Source organism: Eptatretus burgeri, chromosome 10 (assembly GCF_056783735.1).
Source record: "Eptatretus burgeri isolate ZD-2024b chromosome 10, Ebu_testis_v1, whole genome shotgun sequence".
NCBI classification, from domain to species: domain Eukaryota; kingdom Metazoa; phylum Chordata; class Myxini; order Myxiniformes; family Myxinidae; genus Eptatretus; species Eptatretus burgeri.
In genome coordinates this window covers 31,978,878-32,001,071 of record NC_140970.1, presented here as the reverse complement: position 1 = coordinate 32,001,071, position 22,194 = coordinate 31,978,878, and the positions used below count along the sequence as shown (strand labels likewise).

The 22,194-nt window shown below is 41.6% G+C and overlaps 1 protein-coding gene across 8 annotated transcripts in view; it reads left to right on the top strand.

Moving 5' to 3' along the window:
- Positions 1 to 22,194, top strand: part of LOC147018245 (uncharacterized) — a 72,651-nt gene that overhangs the window by 48,515 nt on the left and 1,942 nt on the right. For all 8 annotated transcript variants that reach the window (XM_085897768.1, XM_085897766.1, XM_085897765.1 and 5 more), the window contains 5 exons: positions 1,632 to 1,737; positions 2,250 to 2,323; positions 16,994 to 17,092; positions 17,185 to 17,304; positions 18,742 to 18,839. In XM_085897768.1, coding sequence (XP_085753894.1) covers positions 1,632 to 1,737; positions 2,250 to 2,323; positions 16,994 to 17,092; positions 17,185 to 17,304; positions 18,742 to 18,839 — 497 coding nt within the window. The remainder of the gene's footprint in view (positions 1 to 1,631; positions 1,738 to 2,249; positions 2,324 to 16,993; positions 17,093 to 17,184; positions 17,305 to 18,741; positions 18,840 to 22,194) is intronic.

The following is a 22,194-nucleotide window of genomic DNA, read 5'->3' as shown; positions in this document are numbered from 1 at the left end:
CCAGAAATAATGTGCCATAACCTCTCTGCTCACGTTTTTGTGAACCTCAGAATGTCAGTGAAGAGTAAGGCACCATTAATAAGAGCATGTGATGCTCGTGCATCGAAGAAACGTAAGACGCTGAAGTTGGAAATGAAATTAGACATTATAAAATGGTCTGAGAGAGGGGAAATTCCTTCGCAAATTGGACGTTCGCTAAACTTTTACATAACCGGTCCACGATCAGGACGATACTCGAGTACAAGGCAAGAATTCTCGAACATGTGAAGCGATCTGCACCGATGAGGTCGAAGGTAATTGCCAAGAATAGGAGTGGAGTGATTGCTGAGATCATAAAACTTTTGATTTTGTGGCTCCAGTACCAAACAGAATTGGCACGTGTTGATGCTCATGCTGCATACTGTTATGGGCATGAAGGTACAATGATTGTTTTTGTGGGCTATGTTGTCATGTCTTGGCTTGGTTTTGTTTCTTTATGACATTTCTTACATTATCCTGATCCAGAATCCTACACTTGAGTCTAGGATTTCATTCTTTCTCTCCCTCTCCCTCTCTTTTTTTTTTTTCTCCAAACTTCGAATGGAGTGCTTGCTTGAATGCTTAAACCACTTAGCGAGTGCTCTACAAGAAACTTGGTAACTCAACACACTCCCGACATTCTTGAGGCCTTAGCCTAGATCCACTGTAATGTGTAGACCCCAGAGAGGATAATAAAATGACCCTTCCTGCTGCTTCCGTATGGAGTGGGTGTACTAGTTTATTAAAATAAACATTCATCTTTGTTCTCCATTTACTTATTTAGTTACTGTATGTCATTAGTATGAACTTATTCAGACATATAATTATGTTCTGTGTGAATTTATGTAGTTCTTATAGTTTTCGTACAGTATTCACTTTAGTTAGCTTAGGATGACTGAAAATGACTGCTCAGGGATGTACCCTCAGTTTTTAACATTATGTCAATGGGAAAAACGGTTTTTGATTTTCACTTTTTCGCATAACATTCAATTTTGTGGGAACGCATCCTGAGTGTTAAGCATGGACTCACGGTATTTGGGTAAAGGTTGCACAAAATTGTCCTTTTTAGTCTTCTCATCTCCGCACTTCGCTCCAGGATTGGTGAGGCCATGGGAGATGTTGCTGAAATATAGATGCTTACTAAATTGGTTTTGCTATAAAAAAATAATAGTAGTAATAAAATAAACAACTAATGATTAAGGCTTATTGCCTGGAAAAAAAAACAAATAAATAAATAAGTTTATTTGAGTCCATCAAATCCACTCCTTGATTTTATACAATAAGGATTATTAGGTGATGTTTCCCATTGATTTATGTATCCGGCCGTAAAAGCATTGCCACAAGAAAGGTACCATGATTGGAGCCCGCAAAAAGCTGATCCCTGCTCAGGGAAAAAGGCTTTAAAATGGTGTGATGATGTTTCCCATTGATTTATGTGATGTGATGTAATGTGTGTTTTGCTCAAGTAAACTACATCATCATCCGGAATAAACAAACTACCACTATATTTCGTTTATTATCCTTTTTCTAGTTTGGTTTTTTTTTGGTCTTTTTTTTTTGCAAACTCAGAATCCCAACCTTGTTCTCTTCCACCCAACCCCTCGTGTATTCAGCTGGAGCAGATGCTGCATTCGCACAAGACGCAACTGCAAGAGATGGGGGCTTGGCACAAAAAGCAGCTGAACACCCTTAAAGAACAGCATAGTCGAGTTCTGGAGGGTATGTGATAGCAAATGGTTCTGATGAGTCAACCGGTGGTCACACCCTTATTACAACCAAACACAAGTTTATTACAGTTCTGATTGCTTTCGATAAGAATCACAATGGCCATATAGAGTTAACGTGTTCCCTCCAGTACTTACCTCAACCCACAACGAGCTTAAAAACAAAGTCAGAGCAGACCCTTTGAGATGAGTGGATCTTCCATGCAGCCGTAGATAGCTGGTCCTTCAGAGTTTTTGATATACAACACAAGTTGATAGCTATGCTTAATCCATTTTGCATACTCATGTAAGTTAATTCATGCTTGTGTTGTGGACATTCGATCTGCCTCAGAGGCAGTTCAGCATTTGCTTCACTGACTGGATGGTGCAGCATTGCTGCTGTTGATTGGATGGATGGAAAAATCTAGTTTGCTTCACTAATTGAACAACCAACCATCTGACACTCGTGTTGAACCTCACTGGAGGAATTTTATTTTTCCACCATGTCCTCGTCTGTGCTGCAACTAGATATGGAGAAAGCGCAAAATGCTGAAAGAAAGAATCTGAAGGAGGAGTTTGAGAAGGTTCGCCTTGACCTCCAGGTGAGGCTAGAGATGGTGCCAGGATGTAACTCTTGTCATGGTATAATTTGTGTTGGGGTAGTTGGCCTTATTTTAGCCACATTCCTCGGAGACGTATACATATTAGAAGGCACTATTGCCAAAGCATAGATCTGTCATTGGGTTAGAGGGGCTAGCTATGGAGCCCTCCCCCACCCCCACTGTTTGTTAAATTGATACATTAGCTAGTCACTCCATTTTCTCGAAAAAGGTCAATAAATCCGGCAGCCAATTACAGTACATTAATCTCCACTTGTAAGCACACCCATTAAGAGGCAGGAAAGGTGTGTTTATAGCCAGAGTGCACTTTTTCTTGGTGCCCACACTACACTGAGATAGAAGCTTCACAGTGCTTTTAAAGGTCGTATGTATGTAAACCTATATTTATTTTCAATAGAAATGCCTTCAAATTTAACTTTTTATGACAAAATTGGAACTGTCTTTGTGTTTTTTCTTTTAGCAATTGTACGTTTAATTAATTATGCTTCAACAGTGTGAAACATAGCAATTTAGGGGAGAGCTTGGTACTCTATAAAGCCACTCGCATAATTTAGAGCACGTGGGGGGAACCTTTCCGAGTCGGAGGACCGTGATAACTGTTGTTAAACTTGGTACGAGCCGGATATATTCCCAGTAATGTGCTCGTGAGTTAAACAGCACATATGCAGATAAGTAATGCAACTAATCATTATGACTGTTGTTGATGCACAAACAAAAATGATTGTAATGTCACTAAACCTCCTCATTCTTGATACTAACTGAGCAAAAGTGACATCGGAAATTGTATACATTTTAATAATAGTCATGATCTTACTATTATGGAGCAAATGTGGATGTCATTGAAACTCCAGTAGCACCACCTTTGGTCGTAGCCAGCATTACAAATCGTCTTCCTTTATCTTATGAAATGGAGTATGATATGCTGTGATCAACAAGCTTTCTTTCACAAATGACAAAGTGCACCTCCAACACTGTGCCACAGCACATTGTCCACTGAAGGTGTCCTGAGTACTAAAAAGTGTTTTCAAGTAACTTAACTAATGTGACTTCAGAGATTGCTTCTATTTGATGAAAGTGTCCGTGTTGGGGGTGGTGTTGGTGGGGGGGAGGGGGGGATACTTGTTTTTGCTATTCTTAAGTTGTTTTTTAGTAAAGTGATAATAGCTACATAAAATACTGAACAAAATATCACCACGCATAATGGATCAAAACATGTTGCAGGCCGAATGTTCCCCATTAGTAGAGGACCTGGCTTAGACATGTATGCACTTAATTTAGGAGAGGATAACTCAACTGTTTTAGGCTAATATGACCCCAAGGAACAACTTGGGATGTGTGCCAAAATCTCTATCCGGGACGAACAGCCCGAAAATGACCACGCCCTTTTTAAAATGACCACACCCTGTTTCATCGAAAGTGCTACTTCTGAGATAGCTGTATCTTCTAAACCGTTGGAGCTACAGGTTTTCTGAGGTGCTCAAAATGTTCAGAATGGCCATGTTTATTTATTTATTTATTTATTTATTTAGGGGGGTCATAGAAGAGTGTAAAATTTCTAATTTGATATTTTTTTTATGAGAAAATGGCTAAAAACCGTTTTATTTACCATACTTATTACCATTCATACTGGAATTGCCATATATTTATTAACTTAAACTTTCCGGACTTAGAGCAAAGTCAGAAGATTTGTGTCATCTACTAGAGTTGAACTGACAATTTGGAATTTGAACAATACAAGGGATTTTTTAAAAAGAAAGAAAGCAAGCATTTGATTAATATAAAGAAATTGTATTTTCAATCATTTACATACTATTATCAAAATAGTATGCAACTCTTGTCATGGTATAATTTGGGGGTGGTGTCTCACTAACATGTCTCACTAACATGGATGTTAACATAAATGGAATGTTAACTTAAAATGAAAAATAAAAAACAAAACATTACTTTAGTAGGCAGCAGTATCTCGAGAGCTTAAATGTTTCAAAGATTCAAATTAATTGCCCAACCATCAACAATACAACTTTTAAAACCACATTAATACTGTTTATGTGTCACGTAAACCAGGGTCAGGAACATCAAGAGTAACACAACAGAGTCCAGGTATGAGGATGATGAGCAGTGTTCATTCAGTGATAGGGTTTTTACAACAATCACCTCCCTTGCATTTGCAGTACTTGCAACACTTGATTACAGCTACCCTGCAGGAACACCCATTTTTGCAAGCACACTTGCCACATGTGCAGGGATTTGGCAGGCCTTTGGGTTTGGAGATCGCAATCTCAGGGATTAATAAACTGCCCCTTCTTACAAACCCATAAGACTCGGCATTCATAATCAGGGTGGCATCTCTAAATGGGGCTTGGACCCACAGCTGCTGTTGGTAATAGCCTCTATGGATATGTTTCCTTGCATTAGTTGAGGTGCAAGTGGTTCTCTCAAAGTCCATCTTGAGGGCATTGCTATCAAATGCAGTGAGACGCAGGTCGTCAAATGTCTCCAGGTCTGTTGATGGTTTGAGACACTTGACCAAGAATGTCTCTGCCATCTGTATTGCACTTTCTGCTAGCTGGGGCAGTCAAAATTCAGGATCAGAGAGGAATTTCCTGGTTTGCGGACAGCATTCAGGGCTGCAAGTTTAGTTGAGATCTTGCTGGTTGTATCACACCCAGTCAGCGCATGGAGTGCTGGGAGACACTTTGTGAGCTCGTCTCCCAGTGCTATGCAGATATCGTGGAGTGGTGATATTGATCTTTTCACTCCTGAGTTGCGGACGAGCCAAAGTTCTTGGAGGCCAAGATCTCTCCAATTGACTGTGATGTGGTATAACAGGCACACAAAGACATCTGTGTCACCTGATGACAGCGTCATGGATGTCGGTCCTGACCGATGACTTAGAATATCCTGTCATCAGCTTCCTCGTGTGTGCAGTTGAGCCGAGGGAATGGAGAAGCACACCCAGCTGACACCATCCATGCCTGTGGTGATATACCGAGGTATAGAGGTTTGGTTCCGTGGTAATTGGTGGTGAGCCACTCAACATAGAATGCCTGGAAAGCAGTTTGCCGATGGAAGATGACCAAAAGTTCTCTAATACCACTGGAACATTTTGGTTTGGTGATATCACATCAAGGACAACCATTTCTTTTGACTTTCTTCTTCTCCCCCTCTCTCCATTCTTGATGCTGTCCTCTCTGTAAGCATCAAAAACGATATGGATCTCATCACAGTTGTGCCCAGCTTTGGTGACCATAGATGTCAAGGCAATAGCAAAGTCATGGAATGTCTTGACGGGCGGATCAAGCTTCTTTAAGGGGACCTTTCTCACCAAGGCCATGAAGTCGATAATGATGGCGTGGGTTTGTGGGGAGGTTTCTGGCCCTTTTTTTTTATCTATTAGTGGGCACTACTTCAGCAGCTCAGTCCCAAGTTGTGATTTGATACTCTTCCTCAAGTAACCATCTTCGTCAACCAAGAAGAATGCAGAGTTGGTGATCTCATGCTTGAGTTGCTCCTCAACAGTGAACCCCCGGTGACTCCCATACTCAATAAACATGAGAGCTTTGATTGTCTCATCTTTGATGTCTGCTTTGGGAGCCAATTTGAAGGTGGTATTAGGGGACGTAAACTTGATTTTGCCAATAGTTGAGTGTATCGATATCGACCTATTTCTGAGTCGATCATCGATAAAATTAGCACAAGCAGTGCTGCCCTACTTGATACAGCAAAACAACTTGTGTACATTTACATTGGTCACAATTTCTCCAGTGAGAACATTCTTCAGTGCTACCTCGTCTTGTAGAGGACTGCATACCTTCAGGAGATACTCTATGTCTTGCACCATCCCAACTATCTGAGTTGCAGTACTTGGGTTGAAGTCGTGGTGAAGTGAGAGTTCTCCTTAGACATCATCCTTCATCTTCAGGAGGTCAATGTACTGGTCTTTTTTATGCTTGATAATTCCCCACAGAGCTACTGCTTCCTTCTTTCTGGTGACCCCAATTATCCCCCCACTCACTTTGGCAGGCCGATTGTAGCACTGCTCTCGTGCCTGGTCAAAGGGCACTCCAGTACCTTTATTGGTGGTGTTCATGACAAATCCACCATTCATGTAGGAGTTGTAGAGGAGTGGGAACTTCTCCTTCAGTTGATCGCAGTCCTGGATGGATAAGTCATTCTCTCACTCTCTCTCTCCGGATCTTGTAGCACTGGTGCTATGAATAAATCAAAAGCAGGCTGAGTGAGTGATAATAGGGTGCATAGTCATATACAATGGGGTACATAGATTTTAAAAAGGGCGTGGTCATTTTCGGGCTGTTCGTCCCGGATAGAGATTTTGGCACACATCCCAAGTTGTTCCTTGGGGTCATATTAGCCTAAAACAGTTGAGTTATCCTCTCCTAAATTCAGTGCATACATGTCTAAGCTAGGTCCTAGACTACATGCCTAGCTTAGAGCAAAATCTATTCATTTGATTTGACACGCAAATCTTTACCTTCATCCTTCTTATCAGTAACACTGTCATCAGATAGTTTGGGTCTCTGGTTCCTGAACATCTGCCAGGAGTTCAGCATCTGATCATTCATCTGATGTCTGAAGATTTTTGTCGAGATCCACTTTCTGACGAAAATGATCCATTGATATGCCCTCAGGCACAGAGACGTCATCGAAGTGGACTGCAGTGCCATTGTCTATTCTCGTCGCATGTGACGCTGCACGCCTATACGGAAAAGCTAAACACCGTTCCAACAACGTACACACAGACAGAATGATCTTCTTAACTCTGTTGCATTTATTGAAACGTAACAATTTGTATGTAGTATGTGCCATTCTTGTTCTAACTTGGTTGGTTTGTATGAAACTAAAAAGAAACTAGAAAGCATCTGAAAATGCAAAGCCGGTTCACTTTGTATTTGGACTTCTTCCGTATGCCAAACGGTACCTTTGACCTTTTGATCAAATTCTTAATTTGTCTTCTTCATATTCTTATTATAAAGCTTTGTTGAAAATTTGATGACATAAAAAAACTTTTTAAAAGTTATGACACACACACACACACACACACACACACACACACACACACACACACACACACACACACACACACACACACACACACACACACACACACACACACACACACACACACACACACACACACACACACACACACCTGCAAAACCCCATCTCCCGCTGTGCAGGGGACGACGGGCTTACAACGAAAACACGGTATTCATTGCATTCTTAAATACCTGAGAACATGCAGGTTTACATGTACATAAAACAATGCAACTTATTGTGTTAATAGCAGTCCAAAGTAAATCGCATCAATCGTTGGAGTTATTGCATTCCAGGGATACAGCATGAATGGTGGAATTAACAAGGGAATACAACACAAGAGGGACAGGATCTCAGCATGTGTAGAAAAGCTCAGAGGTGAAAATAGGAGTGACTGCGTGGTAATGGCAGGCAACAGACTTTAATTCCTGCAAATAAATGCTCCAAATAATAGACTCGGGAAGACAATTCTTCAGACAAGGGAAGAAGGAGACAAAAGAATGGAGATGAGCGTAAAGCCCTGACTTGAGGAAGGTAATAAGGTCAGCGTTGCTTGTACAATGCATGTGACTTGGGGGAGGTGTGGGGGGGTAGGCTTGGTGGAAAGGTGATAAGGTGGGAGGAGCAAGACCAGAAGAGAGGTGCTGCTTCTTGCCATCCACAACAAGGGAGAATTGTCTACGGACCCTCACACTTGACAGTCAAATGAACACACAGCTCCCAGACAAAAGCAGTAGAAAACCAATTTCAATTACATTGCACGACAATGACATATATAGAGAGAGGTTGGTGCAATGTGAGAAATAAAACGTACAACTGTGAATACAGAACATTGTTCCCGAGCACATTAAATCCACATTTCCTGTATGAGGGGGCAGTTGGAGATGGTCATTCGTGTGACCTACTGCCATACACCATCTAGAAAGTGAATAGCATCAAGCAGACTGATTTTTTTTTTATTTTTTATTTTTTTTGCCTGGCCATGTCAAGTGATTGAAGGCTCATGTCAGCATCCAAAGCTGTGATGACTCTGCTGTTCGATAGGGAGCAAATCCGTTCAGTTTCCTGATTGCCGGCCATTGAGGCGGGCTGTACTTGCGACTGGAAGGCAGGCTATGCTTGCGACCAACCGAGCTGTCACAATAGACTTTTGTTTCTTGTGCAAATTGATGGCAGAGATTGCATCACAGAGGAGTGAATAATGAAGCCAGCTGGTATATTGGTTGCCCTTCATAATCTGAAGAAGGCTGTTCACACCTAGTCATTTTGTTTATAGAGCATAAACTCTTTCCAGACAGCAACCACACTCTAAAATAGCAAGCAGTTTAACCTGGTGTCAAAGAGTGTTCAAGAAGAAAAGTCCACTTGTTACCTGCAGTCCTGGTAGAAATTTTTGTATTTTGTTTTCGGGTCCTGGTGATGACTCGCCGACTCTTTGCGTAGGACACTGAGGTTTTTAACGTCCACAAACAAATGCTAGGAGATGGGACATCCAGTTTAATGTCTGAGGGACGGCACACACATCGATGTGAAGGATAAACACCAGGATGACTGTGTATAGCTGGGACGAGATTCAAACCCAGGCTAGACAACTCAGAGGCAAGTGCACATACATCTAGGCTATCTCACCAGCCCATAAAGTGAGGAGTAATTTGTAATACAATTCACCATTAAACAAAAAAAAATCTGGAAGGGGAAAGGTGAGCAGCTTGCTCATTCTAATCCTGGGCTTCCTGACATGCCATGGGTACATCGCAGTTCGCAGCAAATTAATGGGATTTGCTTCACGTGGTTATATTTATGATCTTGTTATGCCTTCGTTTACTGATTATCTGTACTCATTGATTATTCGTGATAATTTAAGGATTCATAAAGACTTGCTTCAAGTCAGGCAATCACTTTGCCTTGTATCCCTCTCAGTAGCTGCAACAAGATATGATGAATTTTGGATTATAAATGTAGTTATAATAATAATAATAAGTGTGGTTTTATTAACATTAAAAAAATACATACAAGATCACAGTCTGAAGAATGAAACAGTTGTGTTTACATTGAAATGAGAAAATAGATTTACATTGAATGAAAAAGTAAATACTGACATAACATTTCAAAATCAACCACAAGCATACAAACAACAATAACTTATTCAACAAATTGGTCTATAAATTTCAAATATGTGTACTTGGTAAACAGATATCTGGAAAAAAAAAAACATCATTAATTACATTTAAGAAACATTGAAAAGTTGAAAGCATTCAATAATATATATATATATATATATATATATATATATATATATATATATATATATATATATATATATATATATATATATATATATATATATATATAATATATATATATATATATATATATATATATATATATATATATATATATATATATATATATATATATATATAAAGAGATGTGAAATGTATGTCCGTGCAGAGCAGATTATAGACAATGAGGGCTTCTGGCAAAACAATAATATTGCACCTTATTCTATTGTGAATTTAACAATTTCACGAGAGTAGGAATACGACACAGTTTGTATCTCTGTCTAACAATGCAGCAATCATCCAGCATTGCGGAGAAGTGTTCTCACTTGGGGGATAAGCCTGGCATTGGCTTCGCAGTTAAGGGTGGCTGGCTTTGGATCCTGGAGGTCCTGAGTTCAAACCCTATTGACCACTGAAGTAACACCAGGATGACTCAGCCTGTCATCCTTCTGACGTCGGAAAAATGAGCACCAATGTACTGGTAATAGGGGAAGTGCATCAGCAGCATAGCCGTGTCCCTAACCAATGATGCAACCAGCAGCCACAAGACTGCGTACGAGAGTGTGTGTACTTGGGGGATGTGGATCTGGTGTGAGTTCCTCAACCGCATTTGGGATAATTATTGGCATCTGGGGGGAGTAAATTACGATGAGGGGGGAAAGAAGGAGCGATTTCGCAAAGTTGGTGAGGATGTCGATTTTCCTCACAGCAAGGGAGATGATAGTATAAGCCAGAAGTAGATCGACGTAGTGATGTCTTATGGGAAAGGCAATCATACGCACAGCTTTTTGCTGAACTCTCTCAATGCTAGATGATTGCTGCATTGTTACGCTCGGGCTCCATACGGCGGCACCGAATTTCAAAAGGGGGCGGATGTACGGAGTGTAAATAAACACCGAATCAGTGGTAGCGACTCCATTTCTCTTGAGTTTACACAATATGTAGAGATGTCGGGAAGCTCGTGAAATCATGTGCTGAACTTGAGAATCCCACTTGAGATTCGACTCGATTGTAATCCGAAGTAGGAGAGAAGACACCAACTCAAGTGGTTCATTATCGAGGGTAATCACAGGAGGAGAGGAGCCATTACGGAGAAAACTATTTTCCATCACCTTGCATTTCTCAGGTTTAGGTCTCATGGAATTAACACTGCTGCACTCGGACAATGCATCAACATGTCACTGCATGTTGCTCTGATGCGATTTTGGGACAACCTCCACTCGGCTGAGTTAAACCTTGCTTGCACATCATACCTGACCTGTGGTGTAATTTACCCTTGCTTGCACATGGATTGCTCTTTTCCTTATCTTCATACCAAATTATTTTTGTCTCTTTGATCTCTTCACATTGTATGCATGTCATCCTGCTTTGTCTTGCTGATGAGGTCATCATGTCCAAAATAGTCAAGCTGGTGTTTGTGAAGACTTGCAAACCTACATTCCCATTCCACACTTCCCCTTTTGGGTAGTGGTCTATATATAATACTGCCCTTTAGATGATGCAGAAGTTGAGGGTTGGGGAAGAACAGAACAGTAGAAAGCAAAGGGTGAACAGATGATAGGATGAAGAGGAAAGAGCTGGACAAGAATGTGTGGGTACACCACGACATGAAGAGTTTCAAGTGAAAGTGGAACAGGATTTCAGAACGTGTAAGAAAGCTCAGAGGGGGAAATAGGGGCGATGATGTGGTAATGGTATGCAACAGACTTTAATTCCTGCAGAGAAATGCTCCAAATAATAGACTTGGGAAGCCCTGACTTGAGTAAGGAAACTTGGTAAGGGTTACTTGTAGAATGCATGTGACTTTGGGAAGGGGGGGGTAGGCTTGGTGGAAAGGTGATAAGGTGGGAGGAGCAAGACCAGAAGAAAGATGGTAAAATATTTCAAGGCCACCAACCTGTCTGCAGTACGAGCATGAAACAGACCCCAGGACTCTTTCAAGATGCCAGTGACTCGTAGAGAAAAAGACTCCATAGCCCCAAGGAGGGGAAGACGCGAAACTGCAGTACCATCCCCAAGAGGTTGCTATATTCCATGACACTTGGATCTTGTGCACTGTCATCAGCTCAGCTACACTTGGCTTTACAGAGTAGTGCAAGGAGACAACTGGTAAAGAACAGAGGGAAATGTTGGGGGGGGGGGGGAAGGTTAGGAGTCCCAGGCACTTTGTCCTGAGATGACAAGATAGTGGACCAATCTGTGTTGGGGAACGCAGATTTCTGGTTGGATCAGATGCAACAGTTTGTTCCCTGTAATGTCAAGAGACACAGATGCTTTCAAAAGTCATGATTCCAAAGCCAAGAGGGGTGGGACAGGGGGAGAGAATTGGCTTTGGAATTGGAGTAAAGGATGGAGAGGAAGTGAGACATGAGAGTTGTAGGGAGGAATATGTGTTTGGAATCCGGCAGTTTCGGTAAGGCCTAAAGCATAACAACATGACTTGTGTTCAACAACCACGGGCAATGGTTTGAGGACTGACATCAAACCAGTTGGAATGGTGGCAGTTGAAGTTGTTACACATTAGGAAAAGAGAGCTCAGGTACGAAGACAGTCGGGAGTGGAAGTTAACATAAGGGCCTAATAAAAAATCGGCGTTGCCTTGAATACTTAAAGCGTGACTGTTGCAGAGTGGAATATGGATCCAGAGGTATTACCTAAGATTGGGGAGGAGGGTGGGGCGCAAACAGGGCAGGGACTATGGGGAAGGGAGCTCCTGACAAAGACCATCATATATCAGAGGTACAGGGAATAACCAGGAAGGGAATTTTGCACTAACCAAAGAGGGATGGAGTGTTAAGCATATCCTGCGAAGTAAACATTTATCTAGATATTGGGACAAGGTTGCTTCGTGAAAGGAAACTTCCATGTGGTTGTAACATTATATATATATATATATATATATATATATATATATATATATATATATATATATATATATATATATATATATATATATATATATATATATATATATATATATATATATATATATATATATATATATATAGGTCTCTAAAATAAAAGGACCAGACAGTTTGGTGCATCATTGGATGAGTGAGGAGGGGTGGTAGCAGGAAGGGAAGAGTGTGGATGTAGGTTGAGGTTAACAGCTGAAGAAAGAGCAGTCCAGAGGGGGCTTGAAAGGGATTGGTGGAACCGGGTGTCTGCACTTACTAAAAATCTCTTTCCATTCTGAAAGCCAATATTGGCAATGCAATCACGTGCATCATGGCTGGGTTATCGAATGATGGAATTGATGTGAGCAGATTTTCATACGACTCGGGGGAAGAAGGAAAAACAGGATTGTGCACGGTGGGAGAATGAGACAGGGTCAGGGAAGGATAGAGAGGGAGATTGAGGAGTGTATTAAGTCGACTGTGCATGGCCTCCAGGGCCAGTCAGGTGGGGGTATCAGGACCACTGTATATGAATAATGGGAAAGAGAATGAAGAAAACTAATTTTTTTGTGTGTATGATAGAGAGTGTGACTGAGTAGGTGGTTTGGTTCGGACTGCAAAAACATGCAGAGCAAGGAGGAATCGGGGATTTTATTTTTAATATTTGTTTAATTTCGATATTTTTTGCTCTTCATTGGAGGAGGAAAAGAGAAGCTATTGCTCGTGGAGAGATGGGTAGAGAGCAAAGATGTGGATGTCAAGAGCAGGAGAGCAGAGAAGCGGATAGGCAGGCAGGCTTACCACATGCAACCTACTGTATCACCTAATAAGTAAAACAGCAACAAATGTGCCAAATTAAAGGTACAGTCGTGACATTTGTAATGTTTTCACAAACTCGAACAACAGACAAACACAACTGATCCAACTGGCCGAACTTGCCTCGGAACTTTTGGAAGAGTGAAGCATACACCCTGTCCATTAACTTTTATAACCAGGACCAGAAACCCCACCAAGATACGTTTCCAATTGCTTGCCTGTCTCATTTAGTCAGGTCAGTATATGGAAAATACCCCCTCAACCCCCCCAAAAAATGCTACAAAAGGTTTCTCAACAGATTCTGGTAGGTTTTAGTGTACTTTATAACATACTAAAAGTTTACCAAAGTCTGACCCCCGGAAAAGTGTTTTTTCAAGATGGCGTCCAAGATGGCTGCTGAAACCTTTTAATGATCATAACTCTGTAACTATCGACTCAAATTTGATGATCTTAGTGTCTATTCCTAGGTTTTCGGAGGCAAAGAACACATTGAGATCATAAAAAATGATGTTGGCCGACTATGTAACATCAAAATCCAATATGGTGTCAAAAATGAACACATTGTAACCATTTTTATATCACATCGCATCAGTTAAGATTTTTTGCTGCAGTGGCTTTCCATATTTTCAGTGCTGCCATCAGTTGAGAAACCTTTTGTACCAATGTTTTGGGGGTTGAGGGGCCATCTTCTTGTTGACAAGTGCCTGCATAGCCAGCTTATAACGGAAATGGCCAAAGACAATCCCGAGATTCAGACACTGCTGGATCAAGCCGAGGAATTTTACTCCTCCCTTCATAGCGGAGAGACGACGCTAGGAGATGCTGCTTGTTCTGAGGTTTTGATCCAACTCGAGACAGTAACGGAGAAGAAGAAATCTGAACTTGCTCAGACCTCAAAGACCAGCCAGTTGTGGCATAATTATCAGCGTATGGTTGGCATGGCAAGAATGTTGATCAAGGCGGATCGTACTGGGTCTTGGTTGATGCATTTGCAGGCAGTGTCCAATTGCTAACTGTCTTTGCTGCAGCTGGGCACTTCATTTACCTGTGATCTGCTCATTACTACCTGCAGCAAATGAGCAACCTGGAGGAAAAGCACCCAGACGTTTATCGAAAGTTCCTTGATGGTTTTCACGTTGTTTGTAGGAGCAATCAGTGCTGGGCAGGGCTTAGTAGTGATCTTGTCATTGAACAAACGTTGATGAGGTCTCTAAAGAGCACTGGTGGTCTAACGCGCGGCAGTGGGATGACCGAGGACATGGGAAACCTTTGGACCTTATCTGCACCTGTAACATCCGAGTACAACAGTGCGATGCAGGATTTCACAGACCTGACCTCTACTACAATCCGCAACACAAAGACTCAACTGAGGCACGCATCAAAAGAGATGCATCTGATCTCGAAAATTCGGATAAAGCTTGCAGCCTGCTCACCCTTCACATCTGATTCTACTCTGAGAAACATTGTCAACGGGATAGTGGCTGGGCCAGATGTGAATGTACATGCCTTTGAATCGGTTGGGAACAAGATCATTGAAGATATAATCGGAAAGTCGGCATTTACTTATAAATTCAAGCGGAAAGACAGAGCCCAAACCCTTGGGAATATATCTGCTGTGAAGATTGCTCCTGATCGTACCATTGATCCTGCCCTTCTGTTCCAGCGTTTCTTTGTGGTGTCAAGGTCAGGATATCTTTCCCTTGAAGATGTTTTGAGGTATGAACTAAGCCCCTACCCTCCAGCCCTCTTTGAGGTCAGGAGCATTCTTCGAAAAGCAGACAAACCTCAGCTTGCTCAGGCAATTCGAGACCATGCTGCGGACTTATCAAGTGAGGCTGTGATGAACTCTATTCCTAAAACAGATTGTTACGTGCTCGATGGTGGCTCTTTGCTCCATCATTTACCGTGGAAGAAAGGCGACTCATATAAGGCAATAGCTGAGTCTTATGCAGACTTCACTGTGAGACATTACGGACTAGCGACAGTGGTGTTCGATGGCTATGGTGAAGGTCCCTCCATAAAAGACAACACACATCAGAGACGAGGACAAAACCTGCACCCTATTGTTGGTTTCACTGCAGAAACAGAGTTTTCAGGCAAAAAGGAGGACTTTTTGTCTCGTGACAAAAACAAGGCAGACATGATTGCTCTCATCAGCACAGCACTAACTAAAAGGGGATGCCATGTCATTCAGTCACCAGGGGATGCCGACATTGATATCGTTAAGGCAACTGTTGAACGATCCCGTCATTGCACCACAACGTTGGTCGGTGAGGATACAGATTTGCTGATCTTGCTCCTTCATTACTCTAGAACAGACAATGAGATCATCTACTTCCGTTCTGACGCAAACATGCAGTCAAAAGAACACAAAGTGTATAACATTAACCTGTTGAAAGACACTTTAGGAGACGATGTGTGCAATGAGTTGCTCTTTGTACATGCCTACACAGGCTGTGATTCAACTTCAAGGATTTTTGGCATCAGAAAAAGAGTCAGCCTTCTGAAAATTAGTGAAATCTGATCCTGTCATGAAGTCCTGTGCTCGTGCATTCATCCTTAAAAACAAATCTCAAGAGGACATATCAGATCTTGGAAAAGACCTGATGGTTGATCTCTTTGGTGGCAAGTCTAATGATACGCTATCATCACTGCACCATATCATTTTCACCAAGAAAGTGGCAACTGCTCAAGCATTTGTCACTCCTGAACGGCTTCCACCAACATCACCTGCAACAAGATTCCATAGCCAACGTGTGTACTTTCAAATTATGGTATGGATGGGGATGGCAAGTGAAATGAACCCAACTGAATGGGGATGGAAACAGGAAAATGATCATTTCATTCCAATTATGACCCAAAACAATGCTGCGCCTCACAAACTCTTGAAAATTATCCATTGCAACTGTTCGAGGGGGTGCAAATCCTCTCGATGCAGCTGCAGATGCTATGGACTCCCCTGCACTGCTGCATGTGGCCCTTGCCAAACTGAAAACTGTGACAATCCAAACAACACTCAAGAGGTCGATACTGAGGAGGAGAATGACACTCAAAAATGAACGCTCTGAAACTTATTCTATGGACAAAGGTTGGATTTTTGTGTTGCATAATAGGCCAACATCATTTTTTATGATCTTAATGTGTTCTTTGCCCCCAAAAACCTAGGGATAGACACCAAGATCTTCAAATTTGAGTTGATCATCAAATTTCGTCAGCCATCTTGGACGCCATCTTGAAAAAAACACTTTTCTGGGGGGTCATACTTTGGTAAACTTTTAGTATGTTATAAAGTACACTAAAACCTACCAGAATCAGTTGAGAAACCTTTTGTAGCAATGTTTTGGGGATTAAACTGTGTATTGACCTGACTAATTAACTGAACCTTCATGGTGAAAATGAAGATCTCTTGTATTGATCCATTCTGTATGTAAATTGTGCTTGAAAGTGTTTTAAGTTGATAAATATTTCATGGAAATGTTGATTAAAAGCAGATGTTGCTCACAAGTCTTGTTTCTGACAAGCAATTCTCAGCAGGTAAAAGTTTTTTTTCTCCCACACCATCATGATCGTCATCTCATTTTAGCCGCTCCTCATGTGCTCAGGACCAAGTGGATACGCTCATCTTCCAGAAGGAGGCGCTGCAGGACAAGGCACGACGATTTGAGGACGCACTGCAACGTGGCACTGAAGAGCATGTCCAGGTAGTCTTGGAGGTGTCCTAATACTCGGAGGTACAGAGAAATGAAGCTCATAGTTTTGTACCAGTGATTTATTTATTTGTGCCCTGTAACAGGAGGCCCTGGCCCCATATCAACACATTCAGCAGGAATTGCAAAGTCTGCGTGCGGTGCTCGAGTTGAAGAACTCAACAATACATGAACTACAAGAGCGTGTGCTGCAGCTGCAGGATCTGGTTTGTGTTGGTCCAGCAATATTGCTTTGTCTCTGGGGTAATGACATGATGTATGACAATGAACATGATGATATATGACAATATCGGTAAATGACAATGAACACAGCAAGTGGTCACCAATTTATTATGGGAAAGGGTAGAGGGTTGGTTAAACTGGAAATTGGGACAAGAAGATTGGTGGGAGATGGAAAAGGAAGATATGGGGTGTGAAAGAAAGTCGAGAAGAGATGTGAGAAAGAGAACAAGGGGGGGGGGAGGGGGTATCAGGTGGAGGGGGATAGCCATTCCCTCCTCATTCCCCTCTCCCCCACCCCCAGCAAATGATGCCACCGCAGCTATGTGCTGCGTGGCAAAGAAAAACAACAGAAACTAGAACGGGCACTCGGTAGAGCGCATACCTTCGCCGCCGCTACTTTTTTCCGGGCACATTTGAAAAACGTCCATGACGTCACAACCATCAGTCCGATGGACGTCAAATTTGGTGTTAGACGTCATTAAGGGCAGTCCAACAAAATGGAATGATAAACACTGAAAAAAATCGAAAGTTTAAAAATGATGTCATCTTGTGACGTCATTTCGACGCACTTACAATGACGTCACTACCAATCGCGGACTACCATCCTGAAAGCTCTTATTTCACAGAACATTTTAACATTGGTTTCATGTCAATAGCTCTATTAGATCTGAAGTTATGCCTACAAGTATATTTTGACCTTGAGTGTGACCTTGACCTTGACCATAGAGTTAATTTGCAAAACCTGTTCATAAATAAGCAGATATTTTGGTACTGATCATAATGCCTGGATTTGGGACAATTTCCTTTACAAATTACATAGATATTTGAATATAAAATATCAGGACATTTTAGCCACAATTGAAAAACGTTATGTTCAAATGTCAATGACGTCATAACGGTCAGTCCGAACGACGTCAAATTTGGTGTGTGACGTCCTTAAGGTAAGTCCTACAATACGGTATGATCAAAACTGATGAGGTCGAAAATTGAAAATTTACATCATCTTGTGACGTCATTTTGACCCACTTCTCATAACGTCACGTCAAATCTGACACCACGTACCCGAAAGGTATTTCGTCATGGAACAATATGGCGTTGGTTGCATGTCGATAGCTGTCTTATGAAGGAAGTTATGCTCAAAAGTTTGTTTTTGACCTTTTCATGACCTTGACCTTTGACCCGATCGCTCCCAAAATCGAATCAAATCGTCCTTGGATAATCACGAATCATCCCACCAATTTTCATGCAATTCGGTTTAATACTTTCTGAGTTATGTGAATAACAAACAAACACACATATTCACAAATAAATAAATACACAGCGACCAAAACATAACCTTTCGCAGAATGCGAAGGTAATCAAGGTCATAAGTTGCACTTGTGTGATGTTCAGGCAATGCTCACGTGTGTACATGTGTGCAGGAGGAAGCAAACGTAGCGTTGAAGGAGCAGACGCGTACGCTGAAGCAGCAAAATGAGGAGCTGCAGATGCGTGCCAATAAAAACTCTGCTTTAGCACGGTACTCAGCATCTTTACATCACTGGATGTCATGGAAAACAAAAGTACCATTCAAAGCAAATAATTACTACATCTCTTTGGACCCTTCGGGCATGATTGGTTAAGAGAGCTTGATACACTTTAATTACATGCTTGCATTTGTTATTCGTTATTTTGTCATTATGTATCATGACCATTGACCTTTGGTGCCAGGAATGTGACCTTTACATTCTGGCTGAAGCACAGCACCGAATGATTAGATGCCATCACTTTGCACTCACCACGTAGCACCCGACCACAATCTGCTTCATTCGTGTCTCTCATTTGGAACGAGCTGTGTTTACAAGCTTCATCTCAAAAGTTCTGTTAACCCCATCTACATGATCGAAATCATACCATTGCCAAACTTTGTAGCATTCTTCATCACGTCTGTCCTCTCCAATGCACTACATCCAGCGGTCATCCACCTATTTTGATCCCAGCACAAAAAGCCTCCCTTCTAAAGTATCCTTTGTGGAGTGGTTGTGGGTGTGTGCACATTATCTGAGAAAGATACACATCGCTGAATTTCTTGCTGAGTTTCGTGTGCATTTGTCTTTTGTAATACATTAAGTTCAGAGGAGGAGCCTTACAGCTGCTTGCTCTGTACTTGATCCCATTATTTTCTAAATCCTGAAATGAAAGTGCGAGAAACTTGATATTCGGTAGATAATAAGGCAGTACACATGAATTTTTTTGTGACGATCTTTTGGATCTTTTACTGAAGTTGCAAATGGGGTGACAACTTTTTGGATATGACCATCGTTGGGCATACAACATTGGCATCCAAATAACAACGTTGCAGCAATGAATCTTCATCTTCTTTCATATACAGCACAGGGCTGTCATGTAGCATCATTGGCTGAGACTGTGGCTGTGCTGCTGATGCAATGCCTTCTGTAGGTTAGAGCAGGAATTTATATTTTGTTCAGGGTGATTTGAAAGACACTGGGATCTTTAATGCTCACCAACTAATGCTGACAGAAAGGACGCCCAGTTTAACGTCCATCCGAGGGACGGTGCACACATTTATAAATTGCCCTGCCAGTTAAACACCAGGATAATAGTTTATAGCTGGTTCGGGATTCAAACCAGGACTAAACAGCTGAGAGGTGAGTGCATGTACCTTGAGGCCATCCTGCCAGGCCTTGTGGTAATTAATGAAATGCCCAGACGAGCTCATTCTTGGGACGTGTATCACACACAATTGCTCTTCTCACCCACCGTAATCGCATAAACTCACGAGCCATAATCTCGCGATCGTGCTCATGGGTTTTAAGTGAGTCTGGGAGAATATTTTGCTTTTGTTCGTGGAGTGGTTGAACTGCAACCACAAGAACGTGTGTATTAGCAGCATGCGATGAAAACATTTCCTTCACCATGCCCAAAACCACCCTGGCATGGAAATTTGGCCTATTATCAGAGCAACTTCGACCGGAAGCTTAAATGTCCATGTAGGTAAATATATACGCACACTTCATCCTGGGAGGCCTCTTTGGATGGTGACGTGCAGTAGAAATGAGCCTCGATTAGAGACCAGTGATGGGGTAGATCAGACGGCAGAAATTTTGGATTTGTACAGGACACCAATGCATAATGGCCTGCTAAAAAGGCAGCTTGGGATATTTAATGTACAGTGGCCTGCAAAAGCATCCACCCCTGACCAATAATGCCACATTTGGATGAATTACAAATTATTAAAACAATTTTTCCAAATGAACTTTTTTATTCATAACTCTGGAGATCAAATGAAACCCAGGTGTAGTGGGAAAGAGGTTACATGTCAGGAATACCTGCAAAAAACTTGTACAAATCAAAATTCACTGGTTGTAAAAGTATTCAGCCCCTTAGGTCAGTACTTGGTGGAAGCACGTTTTGCAGCAATGACTGCCATGAGTATTTCTGGGTCGGTCTCTACCAGCTTTGCACTGAGATGGTGAAATATTTTCCCATTCCTCACGTGAAAATTTCTCGAGTTCTGCCAAGTTTGATGGGGATCGTTGATGGACTGCAATCTTAAAGTCCCGCCATAAATTTTGAATTAGGTTCAAGTCATATCAGGACTTTCACTGGGTCCACTCAGGAACATTTATTTTCTTTTTATTCAGCCACTCCAGTGTAGCTTTAGCTTTGTGTTTCAGATCATTGTCCTGCTGAAATGTGAATCTCCTACCCAGTTTGATTCATGGCTGACTCAAGCAGGTTTTCATCAAGGATTCTCCTGTACGTTGTACCTGTACTTTGCACCTGTACTTTGTACCGTCCATTGGCCCATCCATTGTCCCTTCTATCCTGACAAGCTTGCCAGTCCCTGTTGGTGAAAATCAGCCCCATAACATGATCCTGCCACCACCATGCTTGACAGTCGGGATGGTGTTGACTTGGTGATGTGCAGTGTTAGGATTGCACTCGATGTAACACTGATAATTTCGACAAAAAAGTTCAATTTTCGTCTCGTCTGACCACAAAACTTTTCTCCACATGGCTGCAGTATCATTAAGATGATTTTTTGCAAACTCCATACGATCTTTTAGATGCGTCTTTTTCAGTAATGGCTTATTTTTGCCACCTGTTCATAGAGGCCAGCTTTGTGAAGGGAACGTGATATTGCTGATTGATTGACCACTGACCCCCATCTCGGAAAAAGACCCTTGCATATCTTTCAAAGTCATTGGTGGATTTACAGTGACATCCCGAACCAGTTTCCTGTTTGTCCGGCTGCTGAGTTTGGATAGGCAACTTGATCTAGGTAGAGTCTGCATTGTATGATACGTCTTCCACTTCTTAATGATGCATTCCACCGTACTCAAAGGGATAATGTGTGACTTTGAAATGCTCTTCTAATCCTCTCCTGAACAGTGTTTCTCTACCACTTTATGTCTGACTTTGGAAAGATCCTTGCTCTTCATGTTTGTCTTGTTGGTTGACCCAGGGGAGTTGCATCTCAAAACTCTTTAGATAAGTGAGGGAGCATAATTTTTTAAGTTAAACCACTGATTACATACAGGTGAAACCTATTATACTTATTTTGTAACCTTTCAAACAAATAATTTTCTCCTGAAGTGATTTTGGGTTAATTAGGGAAAGGGGTTTGAATACTATTATGTAACTGAGAATCATCTGATTTTCTCTGTTAATCCAACTTATTCACATTTTATCTGCATTTTTTTCGCTTCATCACATTGGAGTGGTTTGTGAAGACTCTATATAATAAGTTTGATTTGAAGGCATCATGAAATAAGCTCAGGTGGCATCAAAATGTGAAAACTTTGGAGTGGATGATTACTTTTGCAGGTCATTGTATACACTACACAATGAGTGCTTGCAGATGGGACAAC